General features: G+C 34.8%; 1 protein-coding gene and 2 pseudogenes across 1 annotated transcript; 2 read left to right on the top strand and 1 right to left on the bottom strand.

The window, feature by feature from the left end:
• Nucleotides 1-2887: 2887 nt before the first annotated feature.
• LOC107506007 (putative olfactory receptor 52P1) lies at nt 2888-3841 on the top strand. Its single transcript, XM_016136460.2, has one exon. It carries the CDS (start codon nt 2888-2890, stop codon nt 3839-3841), a length of 954 nt encoding a protein of 317 aa, XP_015991946.2.
• A 5690-nt stretch (nt 3842-9531) lies between these two features.
• Nucleotides 9532-9650, top strand: LOC118603540 (annotated as a pseudogene).
• A 5253-nt stretch (nt 9651-14903) lies between these two features.
• Nucleotides 14904-22692, bottom strand: LOC107506008 (annotated as a pseudogene).
• Between the last annotated feature and the right edge of the window lie 589 nt (nt 22693-23281).

The following is a 23281-nucleotide window of genomic DNA, read 5'->3' as shown; positions in this document are numbered from 1 at the left end:
ACCATTCCTAGGTGAGTCACTTTGTCTGGAGAATGCAATGAAAAACAATCATTTGTGGATTTGCAGAGAGGAGCAATTCGTGTTATTATGTGAGGTATTATTTGAGATAAAGCAGGTAGAAGTCAAGTGGGGAAAGATTTCTAGATTAAGAAAAGACATAAGTAGTATTTAAATAATGTGACTTGGTAGTAGAAAATAAGAAAGAAATATTGCCAGAACTTTTAAAAAGCGCTGATTATATTATCTTCCTTTTTAATGCAAGAATCTAAGAAGTTCCTATAACACAGTGGTTTCTGGATGTATAAGTCACAGTAGTCACACTGTTCAAAGAATATACCCTAAGAAAGAAATTGAAGAAAACCAAGAGTAGAAAATGACGATGAAGATACTGGCCATCTCTGGAGGGTCAGAAGCCTGAGCTGGAGGATAGTATACTAACAGATAGTACAGAAAATAGCGTGTGTTTTACTAGCACCATGTTCTCTGAAGTGGCAGACTGCAGGCAAGGAACTGTGCTCACTGACCTAGATGTAAGTAAAATGTCAATCCCCCTGTGGCAGAAGGAACACTGTATTTCTGTGTTTCAGAACAATGACAGAGCAAGGGAAAACTAGGAAGGTATGGGCAGGTGTTCTAATTTTCCTGGCCAATGCCTGATCCATGTTATTCACAATAGGCCTAAGATCGAGGAGACTGTCTAGCAGGCCAAACTCTTGGAGTTGTTCTCTGCAGTTCCCTCCGTGTGTTACACATTTTAGTGCCCCAAGGGTCTGGTGCCTCTTCAAGTCAAAACTACTTAATCGCTTTTTTTTTTTTTTTTAGTATCACCACATAAATACATTTACTGACAACTAGAGGCATAACTTTGTCAATAAGTAGATGTTTGTATCACAAAGCAATTAAGCTTATTTTTTATCCTAAGCAATATTCTTAGATAGAAATCATGTTTATATAGACCTATGTATATTAGTTTGCTTTCTGTATACCTAGTTCTCTGCCAGTCACTTGAGCTTTTGGTTTTTCAAAAAGGAAGAAAAATCATAGAACACGTGTAAACCTATAAACATATCAAGTACTCTTTTTAATAAGTGTAAAAACCTTCCACATTTTAAATGTTCAGTATTCTTAATTTCTTGCCCAAGATCTTATCTCTCTCTGGGTTTATAGGATTTACCTCTGTTGTAGTGATTCCCTAACTCTGGGTTTCTATATTATGGATATGGTTTAAATTTGAAATCTTCTAAAATGTTTTTAATGACGAATTTAAATTTGAATTCTCAGCTTCTTACAAGGAAACACCGCTAATATTTATTTACATAGGCCCAGGGTAATATATTTTAATAGGGGAATGCACATATCATAACCAAAAAGTTTTTCCCTACACAGATAGTATTTGGAAATTCAAAGAGGAATTATCGATAGGAAAATATATTAATATTTTTCAAGCTTTCATATCTGGATTTCAAGAACCTAGATATTGGAGGCAACTGGAATTCTTTTTTTTTAAAGGTATGTTATGAAGCATCGGGCGTACATTCCAGAATTATACTAAGAGGACGGTTATCAGAACAAAAGGTCAAGGTCAGAGCAAGAATCACTGGAAGATATTTGTGGTAATGACACCTGGAGAACTGGATTGTGGTTGCTTTGCAGGATAGATACTGAAGCCAGAGGCAAGGCAAGGACTCTAAGGCGAGCAGAACACCAACCAGGCTTACATTTTCCCTTTAGCTGCCTATGTAATTATTTACAACAATGTTTTAATTATCCAAAACAATGAAGAAATAAAATTTTTAAAAGGTTGCAGGTACAGGTAACATATTTGCAACTTTATCTTCACTTAACATGTCAAATTAATTTGCATGTAAATCTTTTAAAACAAATTATGTATGGTAACTTTATAAAGATGTTGAATAAAATTAACTTTTCTTGAGTGAACCAGAAAAAGTTATCCTTATTATTTAAAATATAATATATGATTCATGAAATTGGATGGATTAACAAATTTAGTTGCACATATAGTTATGTTTGACTTTGTAGAAAAGGGCAAATTATGAAAATATAAGTATTACAAAAAAACCTGTGTATAGGGAATATGCATCTAAAATTCTAATGAATGATTTGCATCATTCTGTTGTTTTCAGTGGGTATTCTTCACTTTAAAGATATGATTCTAATACACTATATATATTCTGATTATCTTTAAGAATTTTTCTAAAATAAGAATATATTAATAAAGAGTGAGGGTAAGAGTTTATTATTTTTAATGATCACAAGAATTTGGTTATGTTAAGGTACTTGGATTTTTTTTATCCTGCATTCCTTTTTTGATAATTTGTCTGTAGGCTAGTATATTGTTAAAATTACAATTTCCTTCTGTATAACCTACTAATTATTGTATACTTGCCTGTATGTGTGTTTATGTGTATTGCTGCATGTATTTCCACACTTGATAAAAAAATTCCCTGTGAATAGTGGCTTTGCATTAAGACTCTGTATATTACACAAACCAAAAAAGTCTTAGGCGCATGCGTGCGCATGCACACACAGATACCCACACACAGATTTCATCACTGGCTTCTTAGTATGTAATAAAAATGATAGAGTAGAATAGAATAAACTACACAGGTAGAAAATTATGAAAGAACTTAATTCAATCTTCTTATTTGCAGATGATGATATTAGGATTTAGAATGGTGAAGTGGATTTACTCAAAGGCTTATGGAAGTTTTAGAGAAGAGCCAGCTCTTTAGAAAGATTATTAATTACAGAATGTCTGGACTCTCCATATACAGGACTGTGGAATCACTCTGCCATCCAGATTTCTGCCCATAAGAGACTAGACTGGCTGTTTTGTATCTGAGAATGGAAACTCTCCAGCTTTAACATGGCGGACAATGTTACACAAAGCTACATTTCATCTTTCTTCCTGGTTGGTATTCCTGGCTTGCAAGATTTTCACTGCTGGATTGGTATCCCTGTCTGCCTCCTGTTTGCCCTGACCCTGCTGGGGAACAGTGTAATCATCGTAACCATTAAACTGGAGCCAAGCCTCCACCAGCCTATGTATTTCTTCCTTTGCATGCTGGCAATGAATGACATGGTTCTTACCTCTTCCGCAGCCCCCAAGATGCTTGGCATCTTCTGGTTGGAAGCTCACAGTTTTGAGTTTAATATCTGCCTAGCACAAATGTATTTCATCCACACGTCCTGCATAATTGAGTCGGCTCTCTTAGTTGCCATGGCCTTTGATCGCTATGTAGCTATTTGCGTCCCACTGCGTTATACGACCATCCTGACGACACCAATGGTCATTAAAATGGGTCTGGGTGGTGTGACCCGAGCTATCCTTATGGTTTTACCCTGTCCTCTTCTCATTAAGAGGCTACCATACTATACTAAATACGTCATTAATCACACCTATTGTGAGCACATGGCTGTGGTGAAGCTGGCCAGTGCCAACACTCTCATTAACAGAGCATATGGAATCTCTGTGGCCCTTTCAGTGATGATATTGGACCTAGGGCTCATAGCGACATCCTATATCAAAATCCTCCAGGCAGTCTTCCGGCTCTCTTCCCAGAATGCTCGCTCGAAGGCACTGGGCACCTGTGCTGCCCATGTCTGCACTATACTTGCCTTCTACACACCTGCACTGTTTAGTTTCCTAACTCACCGCATTGGCAAGAAAGTACCTACAAGCGTCCACATAATTCTTGCAAGTTTGTACCTTTTGGTTCCTCCCACAGTCAATCCCCTGGTATATGGTGTGAAGACCAAGCAGATTCGTGACCGACTGTTGGGTCTCTTCTTCCCAAACAGGAAAATTTCTGAACACTGAAATATGTAAATACAAAGCCACATTGCTAAAATCTGTTTCATGAAGTCCTGGCGTGTTAACAAAGGTTGCAACCTTGTCCCTAACATGCTATTCCTTGATTCAGCTATGTCATTTAGCAGAGATATTTGATGCTGTGCATTTACTTTTCCTTTCTTTTAGAAATAAAGGAATGTCTCCTGATTGGAAACTTTGAACAAATGTTAGCAACAATTGTTATCTATTGCTGACATTATCTCATATTCTGTATTTATTAATTGTATATTTAATATCCAGAAGTGGGAAATGACTAGGCTAATTACTGTCACACACACTAAAACTGAATAAAACAGACAATAGAATTTATAAAAACAGGACTTTCTTTTTTTGCCATTTTTATCTTTTACATGCTTGTTTAAAAATTCTCAAGTAAAAATTATTTTCAAGTTGCTTTTTACATATTATAGTAATGATAATGCCTTAACATTTAAATAACAATCATTGTTTGTTTGTCTGTTTACTAAGCACTTTACACTTCACAAGGAGTAAACCCTTAGTCCACAAGACTATACTGTGAGGTACGTGTTGCTTATTCTCATTATATCATTTAGTAAATCAAGACACAGAGAGGTTATATAATTTTCACAAGGTAACTCACCTAGAAAATGGCAATGTAGGATTTGAACCCAGGGACTCTGGCTTTAGAATACATGCTTTTTATCATGGTATGCTGTTCACCATGAATGAAGTCTTACACTTATTATTCACTTCGAAAACACAGAAGTTTATTTTTCAAACATTTCATATTTTATTCTCCTACATGTGATCTTTTTAAAGATATTATAGTAAAATTCTTGAGTCTCCCTCAAATCCTCTGTATCTGGACATTTTATTATAATGTTCAGGAATTGTTTCTATTTTCCTAGATAAATGTCCAATCAACACTGCCTTGTAACATTATGACTATGTTTTCCAAATTGGTATAAAATTTCCAAAGTTTGAAAATTCTACTTATTGGCATGCAGTTTCTTTTTCTTTCTTTAATTTTAGAAAAAAAAAAAAATTTGGTCACATTCATTAAGTGCTGCAGTTGAAAACAATTCTTTCCTTAATTAATGATATTAATTTTATTATGCATGGAGCACAGAGGACACTACTTTGGACATATTTATAAATGCCCTGCGAAAAACATTCTTTTACGTTTAGACATTTCATGGATGAAGGTTCGTTGATTTGGAAATTGTCGATTGTTGACCAAGGTTGATATATATTTTCCATGTGTTTAATGGGTGTTTGTGTGTTTTCAAATGAGTTAGCTCCGCAAAACTTTGGTTTTTCTGTATGTTGGCTAAAGCCATATTCGTGTTTGTTGATAACTATATATGTATTTTATTAACTTTTGCGTGCGTTATATTGTAATTAGTTGTGTTTCCTTATAATAATACAAGTCTTCCATTCATTCCAAGGGTATATATTAAGTGGTTCTATCAGATATTTTGCAGCTAGAACTGTAAGGAGAGAAAAGTCAAGTTCAAACATTATTTTCATCACTAATAGCCGGGCGAGTTTCATTTTTAAGTTTGTAAATTCTGAATTTCATCATTGATTAAATACAGAAAACAGTCTTTGCATTTTATAGTGTCAGGGTAGGATTCAATGAGATAATGAATGGAACACAAGTATCACAATATTCAACAAACTCTTCTTCCATGTACACCAGTGACAGTGCCATGATAGGCATTGGAAATATGAAGAGCAATTAGCAAAGGTTTTTTTTTTTTTTTTCTAAACGCCTAAATAGAGCTCCCAAGTAGATATCTCATTTGGAAATCCTGTTTGTTTGTTTATCAAGACCAAAAGTGAACATTTTGCACTTATTTACCCAGCTAAACCACCCTATAAAATATCTTATCTCAGTGAATAATTTACTGAGTCACGAAATCAGCAACAGAGAATCAGTGTCATAGAGTATTTATTGTCAAATATATGCCAGAAATATATGAGAAACTAAGTGGTAAAAAAAAGTTAAATAATTAACTAAAAAGAAGAAAAGTCCAGCATCTATCTCAGATAATGTAGAAAATGATAAATTCAATGCAATATAGTTTAAAATTGTGTAGATGATTATGGAACACCAAAAATAATACTGAATCTGACAAAAATTCTAGGTAAGGCATATTGGAAGAGATGCCAAGAGAAGACTAAGTTGATAAAATTACCAGGTAACAAGGCAAAGATTTCCAAGTGGAGGTAACATCACAATAAAAGTGAACAGACGTAGGAAGAAAAGCGGAAATACATCCAGAAAATGTAATGTCATAAAACTAAAAGGAGAACAAAGGTTCAAAGGAAAACGTATAGTTAGAAAAGCAGCAGGCGCATCTAATAAGGAGAAATCTACTTTGTGGCACTGTGAAGTTCATTGGTCACCTTGGGAACTAACGGATTGTCAGGGAAATGGGAGTGGTGAAACCCCATACAATCTTGTACGCAATTCATAACTTTAGCTACAGGTGATGCATCTAACCTAAAACCTGAATTTATTTGACTAAAGGGCTACACTTTATTTTGTACTTATAGACTCTAACATTACTCTCGATCAACCACAGAGAATATGAATATGTCAGGTTCATGAAACAACTTGAAACAACTTAGAGCACACAGGCTAAATACAGCTTGCTGCTTCTTCTTGTAAATAAAATTTTACTGGCGTACCACTATATCCATTAATTTATGTATTATTTATGGAACATTTGTCCTATACAGTGAGTTCTCACTTAACGTCGTTGATGAGTTCTGAAACTTTAAGTTAAACAACATGTAATAAAACCAATTTTAACTATAGGCCCATTGACATAAACCAGAGTTAAGTTCACATGTCATCTCACCAATCTTATAAGAAAACGTTACTGAATAAAATGGTAGTATTTGAGGACCTGCTGTAGTGACAATTAGGACAGAGATCACATGAACATAAAAACTTAAAATATTTACCCTGATCTGTTCCTTTACAAATTATTTGTCCACAGATGAATAGGATAAGGATGAACAGGATAAAAACCATGAGATTTTAGAGAGTAATAAAACTCAGTTTATTTATGATATTATGCATTTAAAAAACACAGAAATATATAGCATAGAATGGACCTTAAATTAAATATTATTGTTTATAATGTTGGAGGATTACTTAGAGGGATACAGACTGTAACAAAAAAAAATATAGCTGTATTGCAGATGTATAATATAATCTCACTAAGGAGGTGGTAGGAAAAGGCACTGACTGACCTAAGTAACTTTGGAAATAAGTAGAGTATAGAAACAAAGGCAAAAAGGACTGTTAATAAACCCTTTAGTTGATTCAGTTTTTCTCACAGGAGTAATGATTAACGAATCCTACAGGGCTTTACAAGTATACTAGAAGTTAACAATTAAATAAATGAGTGACAGAGGGTGGAAGCCAGTTTTTCACTGATGGAGGAGGAATTTTCTGATAAGCAAGAAGAGGCTAGAAAGATTCAAGTTGTAATAAATTAAAGTGGAAGACATTAGTAAAAACCGAAAATCAGCTTAATTTAGCATACAAGTGGTTACACATAGAAATATTTATGGATATGTGTGAATACATGGGTTAGCATACGCACAAAATTCCTTGCTCTGTCAGATGAAAGAACCTAAAAGAGAGACACACAAGCAGCAATGAGCATACCTATAGCACGATTCAAGAAATATCCAAAATGAGCCTGGAGCAACTTATAATGTCATAAAGTAAGAAGCGTTACACATACACACATACACATACACACAGAGGCACACACATAAAATGAGGTGTATGTCAGAGAGGAAGATAAGCCAAATGAATGAGCTCCAAATGGTCAAATTGAAACAACTTGAGCAATAAAATAAAGGAATGTTGGATTGTAACCCAAATTATAATGAAAATATTCATAACTCTATACCGATATAAATAAATGATTAAATAAATTTTTAAAATAATGTTTCAATCTGCCATGTAGTAGAATTCCAAAAAATTTGTTAAAATGCAGCTAATCCATGATTGAGGAGTGCATAAATTCCTACTCCTTAAGTATGGATTGCATATAGTGACTTTCCTCCAAAGAGTATTGTATGAAAATGGGAATTCATAAAACAATAACTTTGCATTGAAGAAATCTGACAAATACTACTTGAGAAAAGTAATTAATGTCAGATAACTCAGGTATGCACCCTCGATATGTGATCACGATGACACTGTAACATCTATGGTCTTCCTCCTCAAAATAAATAATTTCAATCTAATTATGCTAATAACATCAGATAAATTTCAATAGAAGGACTTCCTAGGAGGCACTTCAATAGTACTCTTGGATAGTGTTAAGGTAATTAGAAACAATGATAATCTCAGGAATTTCTAGCTGAGAGAAGTGCTCTGGAGAGCTTGAGCTGGTGTGTGAAATTGAGAACGTGCTGATTATTTTAAAAGGTGTCCTGGGAAAAGCAAAGCGGGATTTATGATGGGAATCCTAAATCCAAGTTCTAATCTAAATGTTCAGACTCTGGGTGTGAGCAGAGTTTATCATACTGTAAAATGCCTAGGCAGCAACTCAGAAAAACAAAAGTTGTTTTTCTCATCAAAAGAAGCTTAAGGAGATATGACAACTAAATGCAATGTGGCACCCTGGATGGGATCTTGGGACAAAAGAAGATAATAAGTAAAAAATTTCAATAAAATACGGACTTTAGGTAATTATAATGTATTAGTATTGGTTCCCTAAATGTGGCAAATCTATTATACTAAGGTGATAATAATACAAAAATCTGGGTGTGGGAGTCCATAGGAAATCTCAGTACTATATATTCAAATTTCTGCAAATCTAAATGTGTTCTAAAAATAAAATGTATAAATTTGCATTTCAATACAAAAATTAAAAATCTGAACTTGCTTAGTGCCTGCTTATGACTGCATGGTAATGATAACTAGAAGGACGAGGTGGAGGTGGAGAATGACAACTACTGCAATCAAAACGAGAAGACAAAAAGTAGGTAGTTCATTATCATTAAAATTATCGACTTTACACTGAACGTATTCTGCTCTTAGACAACACCATAAACTTAATATTTGTAATCAGAGGCTAGGCATTTACATTTAGGTGTGTTTTTAAAAAACTCCCGTCACTGAAAGATTAAAGAAGATCACTGAGAGACTGAAGATCTTCAGTGACTGAACCACAAACAAGTCTTCATAATTTCTGCCTTTTATGTCATCTAGTTATAAATTAATTCTGTATTCACAAAAACTGAAATTGTTTAAATAGGACTTAGAGTTACTTACGACTCTATACTTCAGCAGACAATGTACTAGAGAAAGCATAGACTCTCAGAACAAAGGTTTCTCTAAGTGAAATTTTGTTACTTGATATGAGATAAAATAATGAGAAATCAAAAGTATCCATAGAGTGAAAAACCTCGGACACTCGATCTTAAATCTGTTTGATCTTCACACCATAAACAACAAGACTGAGCAAAGTTCGGAGAAGCAGGTAAAGGTTGAACAGGGTAATATAGATATAAGGTGAAATACAGAACCCAAACCTGTGTCTAAAGTAGAAAAAAACCTAGGAGAGAGAACGCAAGGAAGACACAAATGTGGATATGCAGGGTTGAAAGTTTTAATCCTGGCTTTCTTTTGAGGCAGACTAAAAACAGCAATATATATAGTCTACCACAGTGCCATCCTGAACATGCCTGATCTCATCCGATCTCAGAAGCTAAGCAGGGTCGGGCCTGGTTAGTACTTGGATGGGAGACCACCTAGGAGCACCAGGTGCTATAGGTGTTAAAAATAAATAAATAAATAAGTGATCAAGACAGTGATAAATATTTACATGTAGGAGAGTGTGATTAAAATTATGTCAAATCCAAGTATACTGAAAGCCACAAGCAGACCATATATCTTGTTAATTCGAATATCTCTCCTAAGAAGAAGAGAGCCTCTTCACCTTTTTTAGGTTAATTTCCCTATCTGTGTACTGACTTAAAAAATTTTTTTTCATCCTACAAGCCTACATTTCAAGCATTTGCAATGTACTTTTTTCTTCCCTACTGAAAATGATTTAGGTTTTAACAAATTTGTTATAACAAAAACAGTGATCTGCCGATATTCTCTTTCTCACTTTATTTAAGGTTATAAGCCCGACATTAATCACTTTGACTTGTATTTTTTCTAATCAATTTAAGCATATTTCTAACCACTGTAATAGCCTTTCGCATCGACCACTCAAAGTTCACCTGTCCGGAAAAAAATTAAAATGATCCTCTATGAACTAAACACAATGAACTTTTAAAGGATTGTTCTTAATTGATATCTATGTAGTGCTTGACATTATTTTCTCCTCACAATACACATTTTGTTTCTATCATCACATGATCCTGTTTTTATTTCTGTCTCAAATACCCTCCCCTTGCTCCTTTGTCTGACACGGTCAATGCCATAACTTTCATTGACAACTATGTTCCTCTCCAGGGTGTTCTTTCTTCTTATTCTAGATGTCCTTTCCTGGCAATATTGCCCAGTTCCTCAGGCTGTTCACTTACAAAGAGTAAATCAATATGCTTTTCCATAAATCTAACTTGACCACTGAACTCATATAACAAACTGCTTTGTAAAAAGTTCCACGTTATGAAAAAGAAATAAATCAGATTTAAAGGTTGTTTAATTAAATTTATTTTTCTCATTGGCATTGGGAGGGAACTTCCTCCCTATCTCCCTGATTTCTGTTGCTCCATAGAGTACAAAATACCTATCTTAATGTCTGGGAAGGTAAACCCAGCCCTTAAATCCAGTTCAGCACTCACTTTGACAACAAGAGTAAGAGGAAAAATGACTCAGGATTGTTGATTGGAAAGAGTGTTAGTTATATGAGAGTCGTGTTTTACTTTTGATGATCTCTCCCTCTCTAGTCTCTTGTCTCTCCCTAAGTCAGGCTCTCTGTCTGTCTGTCTCTCTCTTCCCCCTGCCCACCCCCCCATCTTTCTAATATAATCAAGACCAGTGTGCTTGTCATCCTCCAGATGCTACATGGATAACCTCATTGTTGTTTGACTGTATTCTTCTCCCTCAGTAAGAAGTAGTAAAAAAGCTTCTTTTTGACTGATATAGTAGTATTCTGATTAATTTATCTTCACCAACCATGCGGCCAACATATCCCAATAGGCCAGGACACCTATAAAGATATCTATTATTGTGTATAATTGTAATTGAAGAAAATGATTCTCATTTCTTTTTAGAAAAAATAGGTAACCTATCATTCCTTTAAACTTATTCATACATTCAGTGACTAAATGCTTAACATGTATAAGACACATTTATTGTGTAATATTAATATTATTGTTTTGGCTACTTGGAACTTAACCCTGTCATAAACTTATTATCATTCATAAGGGCAATGTATCTAGAATTTAAATATATATATATATATGTATATTCTCAATTTCTCTTATATTTTCCCTTGTTTATCATTCTTTTTTTTTTTTTTTTTACTTGTTTTAATGAAAGATCTGAAGAGATTCATTATGGGTAAAAGAAGAAAAGAAAGGTAAAAAATTGAAAAATGCTCATTAAACCAAGAGGTACTCATGTCCTGGATTAAATTCTAGCAACTAAAGTGTTATTTTCTATTAAGGATTTCTGCTCAGACTCTTTATGAATAATAACAATGCGCAATTCCTCCACACTCCTTTTACATCTTTTCTAAATATTTCTCTATCTAGATCCCAGAGCTGCCTATGAGAATACATGCTCGCAAGTTTAATTCTCCAATCTTCTCATGTCTATTCACCTACTTATGTAGTGTAGTTATAAACAGTGCAGTAATTAACAAATAATTTTCAAGGAGACAAATATAATACTAGCAGTTAGGCAAAACTATGAAGCAATTCTCCTGGGGAACAGAGGAGTGATAAATTATATTTCCCATGGTCAACACAATTTATTCTTTCTGCTTTTAAAATTGTTTTTGTATGAAGACGAAATATAAAAAAAAAATCATGAACTTTATAACCAGTACCTCTTTGGTTATAAGTTAAATGCTGGACATTTGGGAAAACAGAACTTTAGGGCATAGTTTCAGTTAATTATTGTATTCAGACAAATTTTGTGGAAGTGAAAAGTAATATAAAAATAAAACTTAGTAACATGTTTGGAAGAGATAGTATTAACAATGCTTGAATAAAAGTAAGAATTCTAAATGAGAACAATTTAGTGCAATCTAGAATTTGCAAGATGATATCTTCTTAAAGTCTTCAGAGAAAGATATAAGATTTATTTGAAGAACTGGGGCAGTTTTCAAGGTTAGAAAGATTAGTTATAGGATTTGTGATATTATTTGAAGATACTATGGAATTTGGGGAGCTAGAGTTGTTAGCAAACTCTGGTGATGTGCAGGCTCAACAGGTCTCATGGTCAGAAACCTACATGATTGGGTCCTATAGCATTTCAAACACACAGATTAATCAAATTGTTTTCTATCTTCCAGACAGATGTTGTCTAGCTGTGGGAGAATGATAGAGACATGAAGAAAGTTTATAACATTAAGACCTCAAATCCAAGAAAAGTAGAACATATGCTAAACTCAAGACAATTGAAACCAAATTTGGCAGACCTATAGATTCTTAAAATTGAGTGTTCTCTACCTTGTGATAATACTTAGAATTTGCTGGCAGAAGGATGATGAAGGGGTTTTTAGTGTCATTAGTATTGGGAAATCACTGCTGTAAGGCCATCTCTGACACAAAGTGCTAGAGAATCCAACTATACACACAGCTACGCTCACATTATGTAAATTATATCTATATTTTTTTCTATATAACAACACATATTGAAAACCTTGAGGTTCACTCATATCTTCAATAGAAATCCCAAACTACAGGTTTCATTCCACCTTTCTCCTTTTTGATATTTATAATTTCTACCTCAAGTTGATGAATAGGCCTCCCATGAATCTCCATTTTCAGCTTTGTCATCTCTAACATGCACTAAATATTTTAAAGAGTTGGTATAAGGACAAAATTAGATTATAAATGGAATTTGATTATTGCATTTGTTCAATAAAATTTTATTCTGTATATACCAGTGTCAGCACCATACTAGGTGTCAGAGACATTATGATGAATTAGATAAGTTTTTTTTCTGAGTTTATTTATAGTTGCCAAGATGATATCTGTGCTTGGGAGTTGCATTCCCTTAATTAAACATTAAAATAAGTGGATTTTATGAAATATGTTTCCTTACCCAGACCTTCTTTCAAAATTTCTTCTCTCAGTGATGGCACCTCTACTCAATGACCAGTAAAAGAGAGCCAGTTCAAGTCATTGAATATTTAAGTGCCATATACATGACACATTGTGATGCATATTAAATTATTAGACATCTGGTATAATCCTCAAAGCTATAGATACATTTTAATAAAATATGGTTTGAATTATACAGACTACCATGGATTATGTAGAACACTGAGCCCAAAAGGAAACTTCAGTTAAGGCATCCTGAGAAAGACTTCAAAAAGCTTGAATCTAATCATATAGAATGAAGATTATATCATCAACATAGGAATGAGAAGCAGGGGCTATAGGTAGAGAATATATCACAATGAATGTGAGGAGAAAAAAGTAACAGAAACGGCTACAATTCTTGAAGAGAATAATGTCTTAAAAGAAAAATTATTAAAAAGTTCAATTGGAAAAATTCGGGCTGTTGAAACTATATAGATCTTTGATCAACTTTGTAATTAAAGGATGGTGCAGTATTTATGGTAAAAACTTCACACAATTCCATGTGAAAGATCAAGTCCAAACCTCAAATATGTTAATATACTGAAACTGCTACTTTCTGCCATTAAAGAGTCTGACATCAAACAGAATGAGAACATGTCAAGCTTATATCAAAGAACATTATGGGAATATATTTTATTCCAGAGGTAGTAAAAAGAATGAGGGAGAAGGTGCAATACCAAATCTCTAAATATTCTAAGTGCTTGCATTTGCCACTAGTTGGCTGTATCATTAGAGCATGGTTACAAACTCTTTGTACAGTTGTCTTTATTGGCCTGACCCTGACCTTTACATTTAAATTTAGTATTTAAGGTTTCCATAAGAACTATTGTTCACTAGTCCACAAAACCATTTATAGTAAAACCAATTTAAAAATAAAAGTTAATAAACACTACTGCGAGTTTCTATATAAGAATTCGACTGTGATAATTATTTTGGAAATTAGTTCCAGGGAAACACACACAAAAAAAACAAAATGGTTAGCGTAATATTAAAAAGATATGATCTAACTTGTATAACTTATTTTTTTCTTTTGAGCTATAATTATAAAATTTGCTCTTTAAAAATTGTTGTAATTATCTCTAAGATCTTAGCACAAAACAAGTATGTTAATTGCTAATCATTCTACATTTCCTTCATTTGTCTTTCATCCAAATTTGTCTACTGGATTTAATTTATATTAAGAACTCTATTACACATGCCTGTGTAGTAGGCTAATGAAATATTTTTAGGAAAAGAAGGAATTATGACTACATTTTGATATATAATTTAACAATCTTAATCTGTGCTTAATGCTTAATTCATGACCATTCAGTAAAGAATTTTAGGATGATGAGATATGATAACAAATTAGATGATAGATTTATTTCATATACTTTAGAATTATAATACATTAGACTGTATTTCTTATGTAGTCTCAAAAATGACAATTGCTATTTTTAAATAGAATAAAATATTAATATTTAATTTCACTTTATAGAAATGTCTGTCATTAAAAGCTTGTTGAGCATCAATTTTTTTTCATAATTTTTTACTTGTATGTCATGTGTGGACTAGATATGATCAGATCTGTGTGTTTTGACTTATTCTTTATCCAAACAAGTGGAATGTATTTCAATGGGAATCAGAGCCTTACTATTTTGAATGCAAAAGTAGAATTTTGTATTTCAGTATACTTGAGATTGCAGAGACTCTTATCGAGAATGTTTTTCTCAGTGTGTTGTTGTTGTTGTAACTGGAAATAAAACATGACAATGAGAAATCAAGAAGCATCCTTAGAATGAAAAAACTTGAACACTTGATCTCGAATCTGTTTGATCTTCACACCATAAACAACAAATTGAGCAAAGGTAGAACAAGCAAGTAAAGGTTGGACAAAAGAATATGAATATAAGGTGGAATATGAATACCAAACCTGTGTGTAAAGAAGGAGAAGAAACCTAGGAGATAAAACTCAAAGAAGACACAAATATGGGCAATGCAGGTGTTGAAGTCTTTAAGCCTGGCTTCCCTTTGGGGCAGACTAAACACAGATATAAATATTTGAATGTAGGAGAGTGTGATGAAGATTATGTCAAAGCCAAGTATACTGAAAGCCACAAACAAACCATAGATCTTGTTAATTTGAATATCTTCTGCTGCCAACTTCACGATGGTCATGTGCTCACAATAAGAATGGGAAGCCACAGTGGTTCAGTAATATTTCAGCTGGTGTTTGATGAGGATGAGACATGGAATCACAAGGAGGGCTGCTCTGAGTGTCACTCCAACACCAATCTATGTGAGAAGTTGGTAAGTAAAAATGCTTGCATGTCTCAGAGGATCACAGATTGTCACATAGCGGTCCAGGGCCATGGCCAGCAGAATACCTGACTCAATACACTGGAAGTTATGAATGAGCCACATCTGCAAGAGACAAAATATATTTCTTGTAAATGGAACCAGAATATTTCTAGCATTTTTGGTAGGATGCAGGTACTGAGAACAATGTCTGTGGCTCCAAGCATTGCTAGGAAGAGATAATAGGTTCATGGAGGCTGGACTCATATTTGATGATGACCAGGAGCAGGGAATTCCCAAACAGAGTGATGATGTACATGGCACAGAAAGGAATGCCAATTCAGAACTGCACATACTCCAAGCCAGGAATCCCAATCAGTGTCAGCACTGAGGGCATGAAGACTGTGTCATTGAGTTTGGGTATGTTGGCTATTTTAGAGCTTCTGATTCAAGGTGGTAATCTGTGTTGGGTGTGTCTTCTATTTTCTGTTCTCACCTATATTTATACAATCAGAGGTCGAATGTGGTTTCAAATAGCATTTTTTGCAGCATGCTCATTTTAATTTTGCAATTAAGTTGTTCCAGGAATGCGGATACAGGCTCCCAAATGATTTATCTTAAATTTCAAGTCTCTTCTCTGTCTTTTCTCCTCCTCACCCATTCACCCACCTGTGCTCTCACTCTCTCTTTCTCTATTTCTCTCTCTCTCTCTCTCTCTCTCTCACACACACACACACACACACACACACACACACACACACACACACACAGAGATACTAACAGGCATATAGACACTATTGAGAGAAGACACGTTCTAGTAATGTAAGAGCATATGGTTGTGTATTGTCGGTTAAAAACTATCCCATTGAATATCAGTTTGTTTTTTTTTGTTAATGGAATATGAGTACTTATGGTGATATATTGACATATTACTAAATATTCTGCCCCCCTTTCTGAAGAAGCAATTAATTGAGAGCTCAAGCAGAAAGAAATACTCACGATTTCAAATGTTATAGTAAGTATTAGGCCAATAAGAACTTGTAAAGTAGGGACCTAAATGTTAAGGGGACAATCACCTACTGGGCAATGTGATATTATGAGTGTCATGGTAAAAATATATACATCAAGCATAGGGAAGTGTTGTGGCACAGTATTTGGACCCTATCTTTATTCCAGAGGTGGATGCTAGGGAATTTTTCTTCAGAAACTTGGATAAAGTAGATATTTTAGGGGTAGAAAATAAAAATGACATATGAATCAAAATTTCTCATAAAAATTTAGAACTGCAAATTTTGATATGGGAAAATTTTTACTTGATAAAATAATGTAAAATAAAGTACAAGTTGCTAAGTAGTGTATTTCTCCAGGAAAATTTTTTTAAATTAAACTTATAATCAATAAATAATATATTTGAAAATATGTACAGAACAAAATGATCTTAATCACTATTATTTTAATAAAATACATCAGAAATTATCAACATGAGAAGTAAAAATATTTCAAATGCATTACAATATCGAAGAGGTGATTATATTTGTTCAGTACGATTCAATTTATCATATAATTTCTTGATAAAAAACAACCAGTTTTCATCTATTTTCTATAAATATGATTGATATTATAGCATAGGGTCTAATTATTGTTCACTTTAATAGGATAGGGTAAAATGTCTTGAAATTTTCATTTAACTCAACCTTGAATTAATTACAAAAAACAAACAAAAAAAACAAAAAAAAAAAACGAGGTTTTCCTGGACAAGATGGTATAAAAAAGGTTTTAAAATAATGCAGGAAATTCATATTATTTGGATTTATCTTTTTAATAAAAGCGTGGTGATTTTCCACAGCCTTCATGCATCTCTTTCCTTTTTTATGTCTCCTTAAACTACCTTTTCCTATACAGGTTACCCTAGAAATTATTCTAGGGTATTCGATTACATAGCTCAGTTTCCTGTTCTTCAAGTCCATTCATTCTGCTTTGAAAATGTTAGTTCATATTCCCATTCATACATTTGTCTACAATTTCCATATAAAAGATGGCATAATCTAGTATTGTAATCTCAGAAATTTATTTTTCTCTTACATATTGAGATTAATAAACAATTAATTTAGACCATAATTGCCATATTGTTCAATTTCTTCTAGCATCTTTATCTACTTCAGAATCTCTATTGATGTCCTATCTAACAAATTCTTTAGAATTCACTTTCTCTTGGCAATAGGATGAATTTAGCTTGATGAATGAGATTCCTGGATTTAAAATTTTATCTAAATTTTCAAAATTAAGAAAGATATAAGTATAAAAATGCATAACCTATTTTATAACTGGGGTACAGATATAGCAAAGTTCGAGAGATAATTATAATTTCTAAGGCTGGATTCTACATTTGATTATGTACAGTGGGTGACCTCATTGTAGAAAGGTAAAGAAGTTTATGTAATTCAAGAGAAAGTAGTAAAAAGCTAATTTGGATTTATATTTGCTTAGTCTTTCTTAGTCCAACATTACCAACAACACAACCAATATATATCAGTGTGTTTAAGACTTCTGTAGAAAGGATTTTTATGTCTATTTTTGTAAATGGCTGCAAAATACCAATTTCTCTGGGGAAAAAAGCACTACATGTTTTTCTCTTCTTCTAAAGTCTCTCATCTATGAAGTGGCTAATTCATGTACATTCAGCCTCTGAACACCTGTTCATTTCCTTGTCTCTTCTCTGTGATTATTCTTTTCAGTCCCTTTTGCTCACCTATATTGCTGGAATATTATCTCCATTGTTTTCACTAACTTTCACTAACTTAGATCTTTCTGTCTTCTAATTCACACCTTACTACACCATTCAAAGTTTTATTTTTAATGAAATATAAAAATTCATGAAGCTATAGTATTTAATACTTCCAAGCATGAAGGCTACATGAAACTACCTGGTATCTGTACTTTGTCCACATGGAAAACTTTATAGTGAAATGTTAAGATTATGAATTCTTGAAGTCGAATTTAAGCTCTAGCACTACTAGTACTGTGGCCTCTGCCAAGTTAGTTAATAAAAGTTTTCTGGGTCTCAATTGCCTCAGCTAATCAATAAAGATAATAATCATCCTTCTTCATTAGAATAAGAGAATTACTTTAAAAACAATGCTTGAAATCTTTATTTGAAAAAAATACACTTATAAGAATCTTTGACATACAAGAACTAAGTGACTGTATGCTGTTGATATTATTGTCATTAACTTCAACCTTCCTTATAAACTTGTCACTAGTCATTAAGAAATGAATTTTGGAATTCTATAAAGTATTTCAAAATGCTACAACATGCATCTTATACTTTCCTATGCTAATAGTCTGTTTCTTTCAGATTTTCTCCTTTCCCCATGACTTCATCTAACAAATATCTGTTTATTATTCAAATCTCATCTCAAGCATCACCTCCTCTATGAAAAACTCTTGATTTCCTTAAAAAGAAGTCCATATATTTGCTTTGTTCTCAGTGAAAGAGACAGACTGTCTAATAAATACATTCCATTAAAAATTAATGAAAATGAATTTAATTTCTCCTAAATTAATTAAATATCCAAAATATATAAATTTTATTTCAGATACAAATCCATTTGCCCTATTGCAGGGCTACATCTGCAGGGCTAAATGGAGGGTGAAGATTAGGAAAAAACATAGACTCGATCTAGAAAAATACCTTGTATTCATGTCCTGGAATAAATTCTAGCAACTGAATTATTATTTTCTTTTAAGGATTTCTGCTCAGACTCCTTATGAATAATAACAATGTACTTTGATTTATAAGCTTTACCTTCCTCTGTTGATCTGAGCAAAGATACATACCTCTCTTAATTGCAGATTTGGAGAAGTTTATTGTTTCTGAGAGAAGAAAAGAAAGGGGAAATAACCACTGGACCAAGAACAAATCAGCAGCATTTTTATAAGAGCTTTCATGTCCTAGCTCAAAACCTAAATGAAATATTAATCCCTTTTTTCAGAATGTCTACTCAGAGCTGACACTTATTTGGAGCTAACCCTTTTATGCAATTAGAATTTCAATTCCCTACGATTCCTTTGGATCCTTTCCAAATGTGTCTTTCTAGATATCATAGGCACCTGTGAGAACATGTGCGCACAAACTTAATTCTCTAATCTTATGCACATGTTAGCATAGCATTCTATGCAAATTAAGAAATATATTCTGAGGCAAATATAGAACAAAAAGAGTATCAGTATTTGGGCATGGGCTATTATGCAATTCTCCTGAGAAATGGACATGATGAAATCATTTTCTCTACAGGCCACAAAATTTATTCAATCCTCCTTTTATTTAAATTATGACTATTTTGCATGAGGAAAGCATATATACTAGAAGCTTTGCAAGAGTCCTGTATCTCTCTCCCTGAATCTTAGTGACCCCAGTTCTCTCCATAAAGTTTTTGTAGAAAAGTCTTGGTCTTAGACTGCCCTTAACACTTAAGTTAGTAAATGAGATGTCAAGTAATGCCAATATAAACCATAGAATACTTATTCTAGCTTCGCATGACTACTAAAATGGAATGTATCAGTAATGAGAAGGAGTTAACTCCAATTCCAAAACATCATCTCTAGTACATACAGGGACTCAAAATTTAACTTCATGAAAGTAAAATAGAGATGGTGAAAATAGACTCTTCTTCCCAAAAACTGATCTAAAGTGTATTGACACACCTGTCTGAACCCTGTGGACTTTTTCACAAATAATTATCCCTTATGACTATAAATCACCTCTGGTAGTTGTCAGTTTTTAACTAATGGATGATGCTAGGCAACTCCCGTTATCCAGAACCAACTACCCTGTCTTCCATGTGAGCTGACTTATAGAAACATTTATTATTGTGGTTATTTTTAAAAAGTTCCATTTTACACAAGATGGCATTACACTGATTCATAATCCCTGCACTTTCCTCACAATGTGTATTCACAATTATTAATATCCTGAAGCATCCAAGAGTAGTTAACATAGCTTTTGCTGTTTTACACAGAGAAAGTATCGTTGATCTGAGGGTGATACTTCCTGGTTTCTGAAGGAATAAACATTTATCCATAGATGTACTACTACTACTACTACTACTACTACTACTACTACTACTACTACTAATAATAATAATAATAATATTACAAAATCAATTAAATTGTGAATTGGGAACTCTGCAGCTATCACGCTCTTTTCTTTTCAGAAATAGTTCTGACAAACAGATAATTATTATAAGTAACACATTTCTGACTTCCTGGCTGGCAGGGCATACTGATCTAGCCTGTGTATTCAGAATCACTTTTACTACAATCTTAGATAAATGTACTTACCACTATTCATGCCTTCTTTAGACTTTGTTTTCCTCATCTATAAAGTGACAAAATTTAGCTTTTTGAGTTTGAAACTCTTAGGCTGCCCTAAGTTTCTATAACTCTATGAGCTGACCAGGGATGTTTTGCACACACAGAGAAAACCTGAACAAGAACTCTGCAGTCTACAAGCAAGGATCTTCATCCCCACTGTTGAAGGACAAAATGTCTGGAGGGAACAGGTTCTGATTTTTTTTTAATTAATTAGTTTCAAGTATATAATACATTGGTTAGACATTTATATAGTTTATAAAATGATCCCCCTAATTGATCCTTCTCTCCTCTGGTTTTCCACTTAGCCAATATAGTAATGCTAACTGTGTTCTTTTTGCTGTGATCCCCATCCCCATGACCAACTATCAACTACTAATTTGTATTTCTTTAACTCTTCACCTCTTTCTCCCAGTCCCCCAACCCTCTCCCCTCTGTCTGTCACCAAATAAATCATCCACTATATTTGTGAGTCTGTTTTTGATTAGTTTGTTCTTTTTGTTCCTTAGATTCCACGTATAAGTGAAAATGTATGGCATTTATCTTTCTCAGTCTGACTTATTTCACTCAGCATAAGAACCTCTAGGTCTATCCATGTCATGGCAAATGGTAGGATTTCATTGTTTTTAATGGCTGAGTAATATTTCATTGTATAATGAACCTTAATTTCTTTATCCAATCATCTGTTGTTGGGCATTTAGGTTGCTTTCATATCTTGGCTATTAAAAATTATGCTGCCATGAATATTGGGGTGCATAGATCTTTACAAATTATTGTTTTGGTTTTCTTTGGATAAATACCCAGAAATGCAATTACTGGGTCAAAAGGAAGATCCATTTTTAATCTTTTGAGAAACCTCCAGACTGTTTTCCATAGCGGCTATACCAATTTGCAATCCCATCAACAATGTATAAGGATTCCCTTTTCTCTGTATCCTCGCTAACACTTGCTGCAAGGTCAGCTGCTGCCACCTTGGGCCTGAATGAACCACCCCAGGGCAGAGGCAGTTGCCTATTAACAGTGAGGCAGGCACTTTGAGTATCGAATGGGGCAGGAGCTTAGGGAGTCAAGGGCCGTCAGGCCAATAGCCTCAGTTTTCTTCAATTTCTGTGTCTGCATGTTCCTGCAGTGGTCACAGATCACATGGAGGCAAGCTGCTGTCTGGGGCAGTCCCACGGACCCCTGTGATCCCCTCATGAGATATTGCAGCTCTTACTGGCAACAGTGTTTTCCCCAAACTGTTTCCCCCAAAATGCGCTCCCTGTGCTAGGCAAGGTCTGTTGCTTGAGCAAAATGCACAACCCTGGAGCCAAGCAGGGTGAGGGAGGCTGACTGTCAATGGGCTGCAGGCACTTTGTGGCTTGGGTAAAGCAAGATCTCAAGGAGACAAAAGCCATCAGGCCAATTCAGCCTCAGTTTTGCTGCGACTTCTGTGCCTGGGCATTCCCACTGTTGTCATAGATCACAGAGAGACCAGCTGTCATCTGGGGAGGTCCCATAGACCCCTGTGCTTCCTGGACACACTATTGTAATTCTTGCAGGCAGCAGACGTCTCCTTGATACTGATTTCCATGCAGTGCCGCCCTGTGCTAGCCAAAGTTTGTTGTCCGCATGGATTAGAAAATAGGGGGGAGGGGCAGGGCTATGGCAGTTCCCTGTCAATGGGTCACCTGGGACAATTTGAGAGTAAGGTGGGGTGGGGTCTCAGAGAGAGACGATAACAGTCAGATTAGTAGAGCCTCAGTCTTGCTGCAACTTTGGTAATCGTTCACATGTTCCCACAGAAGTCCCAGATCATAGAAGGACCAAGTTTGTGTTGGCAACAGTGATCTGTCTAAAACTACCTCAAAATGCATGCTCGCAGCACTGGCAGCTAGCTGAGAATGCATGGTGCAGGGCATGGTAGCCATCCAGCAACAAGCCCCAGGTGATCTGCAGGTTAGGTGGGGTGGGCTGATCCCCTCTGGCTAAGGCTTCTTAATGGCCCTGTAGGTTCGGTGGGCATAGTCAAGCTGGCCATGTCTGTAGATTGCCTTGTAGATAGGCTGGACTAGGGCACAATGGTGGCTGCCCTTCCAGTCCTCTGTTCTGGCATTAGGTAATGCAGACTTTCTTGGTATAGATCCCCTGCTAGCCTCTGACCCACCACTGGTGTCCCGGCTGAGTGTCTGCAGGTCAGAAAGCCTGTGCGCAGGTCCTTCAAAGGGGCATCTAGGGTTTCTGTCTCCCATCTCACCCAGACAGCCAGAATCCCCTCTGGTTTGTATTGTCAATTATTGGAATCTCCTCTCCCTGGGCTGGGCCCCTGGGCTGGGGAGCCCCCAAATAAAACCAGGACCTCTCTCTTCTTCAGGAGACTCTCTGCAGCCTCGCTCTCTCCGGGTGATCCTCCACCACCCGCGAGTGTGGGTCCAGCCTGCCTTAGGGCTTTACCCCTCTTGCCGGCTTCAATATGGCTCTTTTATATTTTCAGAGGTAGGTGTTACCACC

The sequence above is a fragment of the Rousettus aegyptiacus genome, unplaced genomic scaffold (genome assembly GCF_014176215.1).
Source record: "Rousettus aegyptiacus isolate mRouAeg1 unplaced genomic scaffold, mRouAeg1.p scaffold_m13_p_5, whole genome shotgun sequence".
Taxonomy (NCBI): Eukaryota; Metazoa; Chordata; class Mammalia; order Chiroptera; family Pteropodidae; genus Rousettus; species Rousettus aegyptiacus.
Note: the sequence above shows the minus strand (reverse complement) of the source record. Positions and strands in the feature narration are given on the sequence as shown.

Excerpts from the sequence above, each read along its gene's own strand:
- LOC107506007 (XM_016136460.2), top strand. The coding sequence starts at position 2,888 with ATGGCGGACAATGTTACACAAAGCTACATTTCATCTTTCTTCCTGGTT.